This window comes from Bubalus kerabau, chromosome 5, assembly GCF_029407905.1.
Source record: "Bubalus kerabau isolate K-KA32 ecotype Philippines breed swamp buffalo chromosome 5, PCC_UOA_SB_1v2, whole genome shotgun sequence".
Classification (NCBI taxonomy): Eukaryota; Metazoa; Chordata; class Mammalia; order Artiodactyla; family Bovidae; genus Bubalus; species Bubalus kerabau.
In genome coordinates this window covers 7,679,454-7,691,292 of record NC_073628.1, presented here as the reverse complement: position 1 = coordinate 7,691,292, position 11,839 = coordinate 7,679,454, and the positions used below count along the sequence as shown (strand labels likewise).

The 11,839-nt window shown below is 46.7% G+C and overlaps 1 protein-coding gene across 2 annotated transcripts; it reads left to right on the top strand.

The window, feature by feature from the left end:
* Positions 1-344: 344 nt before the first annotated feature.
* Positions 345-2,306, top strand: SPDYC (speedy/RINGO cell cycle regulator family member C). 2 transcript variants are annotated; one of them, XM_055583333.1, is made up of 6 exons: positions 345-523; positions 790-848; positions 1,110-1,195; positions 1,303-1,474; positions 1,565-1,889; positions 2,086-2,306. In XM_055583333.1, the coding sequence occupies exons 1-6, from the start codon at positions 382-384 to the stop codon at positions 2,118-2,120; spliced, it is 819 nt and encodes a 272-aa protein (XP_055439308.1). In that variant the 5' UTR covers positions 345-381; the 3' UTR covers positions 2,121-2,306. The 2 variants fall into 2 exon arrangements, with proteins under 2 accessions (XP_055439308.1, XP_055439309.1); XM_055583334.1 differs by lacking the exon at positions 790-848 and having other exon boundaries at positions 348-523.
* Positions 2,307-11,839: the final 9,533 nt, after the last annotated feature.

Sequence of the window (11,839 nt, the reverse complement as noted above, 5' to 3'; positions counted from 1 at the left end):
TCTGTGTTTGCAAAATGGGTCTACTTACCAGGACGAAGTAAGTTAAAGCATTTAACACAGCTCCAGGCACTTAGGAAACCCTCAGAGGCGCTCATTGCTGCTGTTGTTACTCTCTGGCCTAGTCTGGGGTGCCAGGAGGAGGCATGAGGGTGCTGTAGCCCCCAGGAATTCTGCTGCCTTTCTTGTCTCCTCACCACCACCACCACCACCCCCGTTTCTCCATGCCCATCCCTCCACCTTCTGGAGGTTGTCTGTCAGGCCAGCCACACTGATCCCCCTGACTTGTGCAGGGCTAATGGGGTAGATGCTAAGTCCTGGGGCTTTTTTCTTTACAGGTCTCCCTGTCCCACCCCACCCCACCCACCCCCAACCCCCCAAGAGATGAGCAATGCCCAAGATCCGGCCACAGTCGCTGGAGCTGGCACCCAAGTGAAGCTGAGGGGCTGGAGCCATCAAGGTGAGGGCGATGAGTCTTCCCATCTCCGCCGACACCAGGAGCTCCGGGCCTTCCTCCACCTTCTGGGTGAGTCCACTTGGGGGCTGGCACAGGAGGGACTGTGAGGACCAAGCGTGAACTGATATGAGAGGTGGGATCTCAGCCTGCCCACGTCTTGGTCCCATCCCTTCTCAGGTGACTCCAGTTTGGCAGACTGGGGGGAGGGGTTCATGTCAGAAATGTCAGAAAGTGGGTTCAGTGGGGGCTTGGGCTTTGGAACTTAGAATGCTGCTCTCGTCTCATGGGGTGAGGGTGGTAACCCCAGGCTACCGTTTCTCCTCCCTCTCCCCCAGAGCACAGTTTCCTCCAGGATTTCCTCTCCAAAGATCCCTGTTTCCAGATTTCAGACAAGGTGAGAGTCAGGGGAGAATCCAGGCTCACTCGGGGAAGGTTGAATTAGTAGGGCCTGAGTGCTGCTAATGCATTGGGTCCCCTGGTCTGGTGGAGGGAGTGCCCCCATTTTAAGCCCTTGTCTTTGCAGGTCCCCCTGCACCATTTTACCCTGGATTTTCTAGGCCTGCTCCAAGCCCAGAACCTGCTTGATGGGCCTGGCATAGTCCCCTCCCCTGCCTGCAGTGCTCCACTCTAACTCTCCCCATTTCTGTGTCTGCAGTATCTCCTGGCCATGGTGCTGGTCTACTTCCGGCGTGCCAACCTGCAGCTCAGCGAGTACACCCACAGCAATCTGTTCCTGGCACTGTGAGTGGCCCGGGTGCCTGGTGGGGATGCCCACTTGGAGTCGCAGGGTGGGGGCAGGGCGGATGCTTACAACCTCTGTTCCCCCTGTCCCCCACCTCTGTGGCCAGGTACCTTGCAAATGACATGGAGGAAGACCTGGAGGACCCCAAAAGCGTGATTTTTCTGTGGGCCCTGGGCCAAGATTGGCATCATCAAGTGTCAGACTTCCTGCATCAGAGGGACAAGCTGTGGGCACGGATGGGCTTCAGGGCTGTTGTGAGACGCCAGAGCTGCGAGGAGGTGAGGCCCCCCCGCCTCACCAGCATCCCAGGGTGGGGGAAAGAGGCTGGACCTCCCACTTCCCACTTACCATCCATTCTTCTCGTGCAGGTCATGGCTGAGGAGCCGACCCACTGGGCCTGGACTCGGGAGCGGCACCCCCACCATGGCAGGGCTCAAAGGAGCTACCCAAAGGCCCAGATCCCTCTCCCCCGGGGTCCCGGCCTCTCGCCACCCCACTGTCCTCTCTGTGCCTTGCCCCCTCACCACAGCCTCTGCTGCTACCGCCCCCGCCCCTTACCTGTCTTATCCAAGTGCCTTTCCTACAATGCTGAGTGGCACCGCCCTTCATCCCAAGCTTGGCCCTGGAGTAGGGGCTTCCTCATTGTCCTGCCCACCCAGCTGCTACTGGAGCCAGGCACCTACACCCTCCACAGTGAGTAGGGGACAGAAGCTGGGGGGGAGGAGCTGGGAAGAGCTGGGAAGCAGGTGTGGAGCCCAACAGAATGAATGGAAGGAGGGGCATGGCGCCTGGGGTCCAGCAGGATTGGGCAAGTGTCCAGCTCTGTACCCCCTTGCTGTGTGAGCTTGGCAGGCTTCCTCTGAGCAGCTCTCTGTCCTTCCTCCCCCAGTCTTCTCTAAGCTGCTGCTGTGCCCTCGGCGCTGATACTCGCAGGGTGAAGAACAGCCCGTCTGCTTGCCTGCTGGCCCAGTGCTCTACTGACTGGCCCCTCCAGCCTCCTGTCTTCTTGGCCTCAGGCTGGCAGGGCTGCCCATGCCTCCTGCCCCTTCCTCCCAACCTGCAACTTGTACCCACTCTGACCTGACTCCTCTAATAAATTCATGCCCACAGGACATCGGCTGTGCTTAGGCCCTGGTCTGGGTCCTTCACCCAGGGTGGGGGTAGGGAGGGAGTTTTGGGGAGGGAGGGGTCTGCCAGATTTGGGTACCAGTGGTTGAGACCCCTGAGCACAGGCCCTGTAATAGCTCCCCCTTCCCACTGGCGACCAGTCATCCCACTGTTTCTCCTCTTTAACATCTTAGTGGATGCTGAGACCCACATAGAGCCCACGGAACTGAATGAAATGAGCTATATGCAGTCCTTAGAAGAGGGCCTGGGACCTACTGGACCAAAAAGAGCTCCAAAGGAAAATGGCTCTATGTCAGTCTAGAAATGCCTGCAGGGTGAGGTCTTTTTCAGAATGAGCCTTAGTCCTTGCTCTGGGCTGCAGTTGCCTCTTGTGACCCCATGGACTGTAGCCCACCAGGCTCCTCTGTCCATGAGATTTCCCATGCAAGAATACTGGAGTGGGTGGCCATTTCCTTCTCCAGGGGATCTTCCCAACCCAGAAATTGAACTCGGGTCTCCTGCATTGCAGGTGGATTGGTTACTGACTGAGCCACCAGAGAAGCCCATATAATGTGATGAAGTATGTCAGGTTTGCCCATGCTCGGGTGGTGGTGGTGAGGAACAGGATTTTTGGAAAGACCATCTAGAGTAGTGATTAAGACTTGGTCTTTGGTGCCAGATGGCTTAAGTTCAAAATCCATGTTTCTGTATGACTTACAGATTTAATCTCCTCTACTGCCTCATCTGATAATACTAGAAGGGTTTAGAACTGATCTCAAGAAAGGAGCTCAGATGTGGGTGTTATCAGTAGAGGGAATTGCTGCCCAGAGAAAGGTTAAAGGGGAGTGTATCTGAAACAGAAGGCAGAGATGTCTAAGGGGTCAGGTGGCAGAGGAATCTAAATGTAATTCCCCTCCCTCTTCTCTGAGTGGTTCCCAAGAAGCATGGGGGTGAAGCCTGGAGGCTGCAGACATTAGAAGCCAAGACAAGGACTGTAAAGTATTTTTAAGAGTTTTTCAAATAGGTAATATAGTCACATGTATGTTTTGAATTTTGAACCAAGAGTCACCTCCTGCCCCTGATTACCAGCCAGGGGAACTACTGGTTCTCCTTCCTGGAAACAATGGAAGTGATCATTTATGTCCATCCAGAGAAAGAATCTAAATGTATGTAACCAAATGTGGTATAATAAAAATATACAAATTTGGTCTTTGTCCCTGGTTCCTGGCACAGAGTGCCTAATACCTTTGGAATTTCCAGAGTTATAGGAATGTCTTTTGTTATTCATAATGAGCTCCTATAGATCACACCAGAGTTTATGCTAATGAGGTTATTCAGGATGGTGGCTGTTGCCAAAAAAAGTGATCTAGAGGGTGAGAACTTTCAGCTTCCCCAGCTCTTCCAGGAAGGGCAAGGCACTAGAGATTTGGGATTCCACAGGAGGGTGGCTCCCTCCCTCCGCATGTCTTTCCCTATGAATCTCTCCTATTTGGCTGTTCCTCAATTGTATCCTTTATAATAAACCAGTAACAGTGAATAAAGTATTTTCCTGAGTTCTGAGTCTTCTACTGAATTATCAGTCCTGAGGAGAGGGGTTATGGTCATCCCCAAATTTGTAGTCAGCCAGACAGGAGTATGGGTCACCTGGGGGTTCCGTTTGTGGCTGGCCTCTTGTGTAACTGAGATTCATGGGGCCTGTGCTAATTCTGGGAATTAGTATCAGAATTGAATTGTAGGTGCCTAGATGGGAGTTGGTGATGATGGACAGGGAGGCCTGGTGTGCTGTGATTCATGGGGTCACAAAGAGTTGGACACAACTGAGCGACTGAACTGAACTGAGTTGGTGCAGACAAATCACGTGGTTTCCTATCTGCACGTTCCTTTTGACAGCTGTATAGCACTCCTCTGTATGGGTGTACCCTTTTTTTCTTATAGACTGGCACATGTTTCTACACTTCTGCTATTCTAAACAGTGCCATAGAGCAGTGGCACCCAACCTTTTTTGGCACCAGGGATCAGTTTTGTGGAAGACAACCAGTCACCTTCTGCTGTACGGCCCAGCTCCATTAGACTGGTACTGTGCTGGGGATCCCTGCTATAGAGAGTCACTAAGACTCTGTAAAAGTGTGAAAGTTGTGTAAATCAGTTCTGAATATTCATTGGAAGGACTGACGCTGAAGTTGAAGCTCCAACACTTTGGCCACCTGATGTGAAGAACTGACTCATTGGGAAGGACCCTGATGCTGGGAAAGACTGAAGGCAGGAGGAGAAGGGGATCACAGAGGATGAGATGCTTGGATGGCAGCACCGACTCGACAGACGTGAGTTTGAGCAAGCTTAGGGGTTGGTGACGGACAGGGAAGCCTGGCATGCTGCCGTCCTCAGGGTAGCAAAGGAGTTGGACATGGCTGAGTGACTGAACTGAACTGACTGAAGACTTTGTAAGAACAGCATTATTCAAATATGAAACGGAGTGAATTCCTAGGAGAATTGTTCAGCCAAAGGCCAAGTCAAAATTGTCATCTTTTTTTAAAGGATCACTTTATTTATTTTTTGGAGACACTGGGCTTTCACTGTGGCATGCAGTCTCCTCTAATTGTGGCATGTGGGCTCTAGAGGGAGAGGCCTCAGTAGTCTCAAGGTACCACTTCAGGGCTTAGCTGCCCTGAAGCATGTGGGATCTTAGTTCCCTGATCAGGTATCAAACCCACATTCCCTGCATTGGCAGGCAGATTCTTAACTGGACCACCAGGGAAAGCCTCCAAAATTGTCATCTTGAAGAACTTTGCCACGTGTCCATCTGTTGCGGCTGTGCCTGAAACACCTCCCCAGCCTCCAGCTGTGTGAAGGCTGTTTTCCACAACACTCACCAATCAATGAGAAACAAGGTTATTTTATGTTTGCCAAACTGCTAAGGAGAAAATCCCGTCTTGGTGAAGGTTTAGTTTGTATTTCTTTTTTCTTTCAAGTGAGCTCAAGCTCATACGTGTAAGAGCTGTATGTCTTTTTTGTGAACAGTTCTTATCTTTGCCCATTTCTCCACTGTTTTTTGGTACTTGACTCATATGTAAGGAAAAATAGCCTTTCAGGATGTAAATTGTAAGTATTTTCTTCAGTTTATCCTTTTAACTCTGTGTGTGATAAAATAAATTTTTGTGGCTTCTGGGTTTTGTGTCACAGTTAAAAAGAATTTTTCCACACTGAGATGATTAAAAGATTAAAAGAATGTCTCCCTTAGCTGCTGGCTGTATTTCTGTTTTCATTTTTTACATTTAAATCATGAGTTCATCTGGAATTGATCATATACAAAATTCCCTCCCATTTTCCTAATGCTTTTTAATGAAAAACTCATCTTTTCTCAACAAATTTGAGATGCTGCTCTTATATACTAAATTCCTATATGCATTTGGACCTGTATCTAGATGGCTATGGTTTTTCCTGTGGTCATGTATGGATGTGAGAGTTGGACTGTGAAGAAGGCTGAGCGCCAAAGAATTGATGCTTTTGGACTGTGGTGTTGGAGAAGACTCTTGAGAGTCCCTTGGACTGCAAGGAGATCCAACCAGACCATTCTGAAGGAGATCAGCCCTGGGATTTCTTTGGAAGGAATGATGCTAAAGCTGAAACTTCAGTACTTTGGCCACCTCATGCGAAGAGTTGACTCATTGGAAAAGACTCTGATGCTGAGAGGGATTTGGGGCAGGAGGAGAAAGGGACGACAGAGGATGAGATGGCTGGATGGCATCACTGACTCGATGAACGTGAGTCTCAGTGAACTCCAGGAGTTGGTGATGGACAGGGAGGCCTGGCGTGCTGCAATTCATGGGGTCGCAAAGAGTCAGACACGACTGAGCGACTGATCTGATCTGGCTATTCTTGTTCGTTCAGTTTTCCATAGGAACTTTAAATCAGTTTTTCTAGTTCTTTTCCCCAAATAATCTGTTAGAATTTTTTTTTCACTTGTTAGAATTTTAAAATTTTTTTGGCTGAGTCATGTGGCCTACAGGATCTTAGTTCCCCAATCAGGGATGGAACCCATGTCCTCTGTAGTGGGAGCTCGGAGTCAAATACTGGACTACCAGGAGAGTCCCTAGAATTTTTAATTTTGATCACTCTATAGATTACTTTAAGAACAGACATCTTTATGAAGCATCTTTGTATCCAGAATGACATGTCTGTCCCCTGCCTCTACTTCTTTCAGGCGGCACAATGGCCAATGACTCCCAAATTTGTTCCTCTATTCTGAGGGCTGTTCCCACCGCCAGGCATCTCCTCTTGGATGAGGGCGGGTCCCACAGCTTTCTCAGTTCAGTCACTCAGTTGTGTCCGACTCTTTGCAACACCACGGACTGTAGCACACCAGGCCTCCCTGTCCATCACCAACTCCCAGAGCTTGCTCAAACTCATGTCCATTGAGTCAGTGATGCCATCCAACCATCTCATCCTCTATCATCCCCTTCTCTTCCTGCCTTCAATCTTTCCCAGCATCAGGAGCTTTTCCAGTGAGTCAGTTCTTCACATCAAATGGCCAAAGTATTGGAGTTTCAGCTTCAGCATCAGTCCTTCCAATGAATATTCAGGACTGATTTCCTTTAGGGTCCCACAGGTACCTCCCTAACCTGATCCTCCAGTATCCCCTCCAGATAAGAGTCCCCTACACCATGAACCCTACTCAGATGGGAGTTGTCTTTTTCCTCCCTGTCTCCCAAGAGCCATATCCATCAGTGGCTAAATTCTATAGGTCTTTTTAGCAGCTTTACTGAGTTATAGTTGACATAAAATAAACTATGTATACTTCAAGGTTCATTTTTGTTGACAATATATACCCCCACAAAACCAATACCACAGTCAGATAATGGACATATCCATTACCCCCAAAAGTTTCCTCAAGCCCCTTTATAATCCTTTCCTGCCATCCTTTTCCACCTGCCAGCCCCCCCATCCCCTCCAGCAATCACTGATATGCATTCTATCACTAAATTGCTATCATTTTCCTAGAATTTTCATAGAAATGAAATTATATAGCAGGCCCTGATAGCTCAGTTGGTAAAGAATCCGCCTGCAATGTGGGAGACCTGGGTTTGATCCCTGGGTTGGAAGATCCCCTGGAGAAGGGAAAGGCTACCCATTCCAGTATTCTGGCCTGGAGAATTCCACGGACTGTATAGTCCGTGGGGTCACAAAGAGTTGGACACAACTGAGCAACTTTCACTTTCACTTCACTTTCTGTCTTGTTTCTTACACTCAGTCTAATTATTCTGAGATTAAGCCATTGTTCCTTTTTATGACTGAGTAGTATTCTGTGGTATATATACAGCACCACAATTTGCTTATCCAGTCACAATTTGTTGATGACCATTTGGTTTTATCTAGTTTGGGCTGTTACAATTAAAGTTGCTATGAATATTTATATACAAGTCTTTGCATGGACACATGCTTTTATTTCCCTTGGATGAATGCCTAGGAGTAGAATGGCTGGGTCATATGATAGGTGTATATTTAACATGCATGCTCTAAGTTGATTCAGTTGTGTCCAACTCTGCAACCCTATGGACCGTAGCCCAGTAGGTTCCTCTTGTTCATGGGGTTTCTCCAGGCGAGAATACTGGAGTGGGTCGCCATGCCCTTCTCCAGGGGATCTTCCCAACTCAGGGACCAAACCCAGGTCTCTCATGTCTCCTGCACTGGCAGATGGGTTCTTTACCACTAGCACCACCTGGGAAGCCCATTTAACTTTACTCTTCGTTTTTTTTAAGATAGACTAATTTTTTTAGAGTAGTTTTAAGTTTACACAAAAATTGCTCAGAAAGTATAGAGAATTCCAGTACCCTCCTTTCCCATCTGCAGTTTCTCTGTTGACATTTTGTATTAGTGTGATCTATTTGTTACAATGGATGAAACAATATTGATACATTGTTATTAAAGTCTATAGTTTACATTAGGGTTCACACTTGTTTAAAAAACTGTGTTTATTTTACTTGGCTGGGCCAGGTGTTAGTTGCATGCAAGATCTTCCCTCTTTGTTGCAGCCCGTGGAATCTTTAGTTACATTTGAACTCTTAGTTGCAGCATGTGGGATCTAGTTCCCTGACCAGGGATCAAACATGGGGAACCTGCATTGGGATCTCGGAGTCTTAGCCACCCGACCACCAGGGAGGTCCCCAGGGTTTAATGTAATGTCACGTATCTACCATTACAGTATCACACAGAATAGTTTAAGTGCCCTAAAAATGCCCTGTGCTCCCTTCCCCCACCTTCCCTGAAAGCTTGGCTATCACTGATCTCTTTACCATCTCTAGTTATACCAGTTCCAGAATGTCATATAGTTGGAATCATACAGTATATAGTTTTCTCATGCTGCTGCTAAGTCGCTTCGGTCGTGTCCGACTCTGTGTGACCCCAGAGATAGCAGCCCACCAGGCTCCCCCATCCCTGGGATTCTCCAGGCAAGAACACTGGAGTGGGTTGCCATTTCCTTCTCCAATGCATGAAAGTGAAAAGTGAAAGTGAAGTCGCTCAGTCATGTCCAACTCCTAGCGACCCCATGGACTGCAGCCTCCCAGGCTCCTCCATCCATGGGATTTTCCAGGCAAGAGTACTGGAGTGGGCTGCCATTGCCTTCTCCAGTTTTCTTATATTGGTTTCTTTTACTTAGCAATATGCATTTAAGGTTCTGGCATCTTTCTGTAGCTTGATAGTTTATTTCCATTTATTGCTGAATACATGTTTAACTTTTAAAGAAACTGCCAAACTGTTTAACAAAGTGGTGGTATCCCACCAGCATCGTATGAGAATTCCAACTCCATATCCTTGCCAGCACTTGGCATGGTTAGTCTTTTTAATTTTAGCCATTCTAGGTTTGTAATGTTGGTCCTTCTAGTTGTTTTAATTTGCATTTCTCCAATGAATAAACATTTTTTCATGTGCTTATTTGCCATGACATGTCTTCTTGGGAAATATCTATTCAAATCTTTCACCCAATTATACTGGATTATTTTTTTAAATTGTAAGAATTCTTTATATATTCCAAATACAAGTTCTTCATCAGATATATTTTTTGGCAATGATTTCCTCCTAGTCTGTGGTTTTCTTCATTTTCATAATAGTGCCTTTTGAGGAGGAACAAAGTGTTTTATTTCAATAAATTTCAATTTTTTTCTTTTATTGTCTGGGCTTTTGTGTCATATTTAAGAAATCTTTACCAAACTCAGTGAAAGTGAAAGTTGCTCAGTTGTGTCCAACTCTTTGTGACCCCACGGACTATACAGTTCATGGAATTCTCCAGGCCAGAATACTGGAGTGGGTAGCCTTTCCCTTCTCCAGGGGATCTTCCCAACCCAGGGATCGAACCCAGGTCTCCTGCATTGCAGGTGGTTTCCTTACCAGCTGAGCCACCAGGAAAGCAGATCATAACCTGCATATCCTTAATTCAATACACTAGCTCTGGCTTCTCAGAACGTGGGGCTCAAGCTTCATTAAAATAAGGCTGGATCATTACTCACGTTCTCCACCAAAAAACAAACAAAAAAATGATAATGCTGGTACTCATTATAACAAAGTCCAGAAGAAATGTGTCCAGTACCCAGAGTACCTACATTATATTGCCTAAAATATCTAGTTTATAACAGAAATATGAGACATACATAGAAATAGGAGTTGGAACCATATAGTAGGAATAAAGGGCATTTGAAAAATGACCAGTAAAATTACCCCAGTAAAATTAGGTGATATCTCAGCAAAAATACAGGGAGGCCAAAAGGCAGATGGAAGCATTCAAGGCATGCTAAGAAAAAAACCTATCAACCAAAATTCCATCTTGACCAAAACTACCTTCAGAAAGACAAGAGACAAAACAAAGATCCTCTCAGATCAATAACAACTGAAAAAATGTATTAATAGCCAATTGCCTCACAGGGATTACAGGAGGAGTTCTTCAGCTTGAACACTAGGGATTCCAGAAGACAGTTTATATTAACATTAACAAAGAAAAACACTTGTATATCTAATGCCATAAGAATAAAAGGCAGAAGTAATACAATTTTCTTTTAATTGATGTCAACGGATCTATGTAAAATCCTATGTATGTCACATGTTAGTACACTACAATATATAGCAATGTGATACCAAACCCAAGACAGACTATTTTCTTGGGCTCAAAAATCACTGTGGACAATGACTGTGGCCACAAAATTAAAAGACACTTGCTCCTTGGAAGAAAAGTTATGACAAACCTAGACAGCGTATTGGAGAAGGCGATGGCACCCCACTCCAGTACTCTTGCCTGGAAAATCCCATGGACGGAGGAGCCTGGGAGGCTGCAGTCCATGGGGTTGAGAAGAGTTGGACACGACTGAGTGACTTCACTTTCACTTTTCACTTTCATGCATTGGAGAAGGAAATGGCAACCCACTCCAGCGTTCTTGCTTGGAGAATCCCAGGGACAGGGGAGCCTAGTGGGCTGCCGTCTCTGGGGTCGCACAGAGTCGGACATGACTGAAGCGACTTAGCAGCAGCAGCAGCAGCAGCAGCAGGCAGTGTATTAAAAAGCAGAGACATTACTTTAGGGACAAAGATCCACGTAGTCAAAGCTATGGTTTTTCCAGTAGTCATGTATGGATGTGAGAGTTGGACAATAAAGAAAGCTGAGAGCCAAAGAATTGATGCTTTCAAACTGTGGTGCTGGAGAAGACTCCTGAGAGTCCCCTGGACAGCAGAAAGATCAAACCAGTCCATCCTTAAGAAAATCAGTCCTGAATATTCTTTGGAAGAACTGATGCTGAAGCTGAAGCTCCAATACTTTGGCCACCTGATGCAAAGAACTGATTCACTGAAAAAGACCCTGATGCTGGGAAAGACTGAGGGCAGGAGGAGAAGGGGAGGACAGAGGATGAGATGGTTGCATGGCATCACCGACTCAATGGACATGAGTTTGAGTAAGCTTCGGGAGTTGGTGATGGACAGGGAAGCCTGGCGTGCTGCAGTCCATGGGGTCGCAAAGAGTCGGACATGACTTAGTGACTCAACAACAACAATGCTTTCTTCTAGAGGTTGTTGTTCTTTAAAAAAAAAAAAAAAAATTATTTATTTGGCTGCACCGGGTCTTAGTTGTGACATATGGGATCTTTTAGCTGTGGCATGTTCCCTGACCAGGGATCGAACCCAGTCTCCCTGCATTGGGAGCAAGGAGTCTTAGACACAGACCATCAGAGAAGTCCTTCTTCTAGAGGTTTTATAGCTCTAGGGTTTATATTTAGGTGTATAATCCAGTTTGAGTTAAATTTTGATATGGTGTATCCTATTAATAAACAGTTTTCAAATCCATCTCTTTCTCTCTTATGTCTACCACCTCTGGAGTTTGAGCCAGAGGACACTGCCAGCTGTCCTCCTCCATCATCTGTACAAATCTGAGCAGGCTTCTACCTCAGGTAGAACAAAATCCATCTTCCACAGCCCACCCAGGCCTGCCACAACTCTGCTCTCCCTTTCTCTCTCAGCTCAAGCAACACTCAGAATATTTTAGTTTCTCCATATGCCAA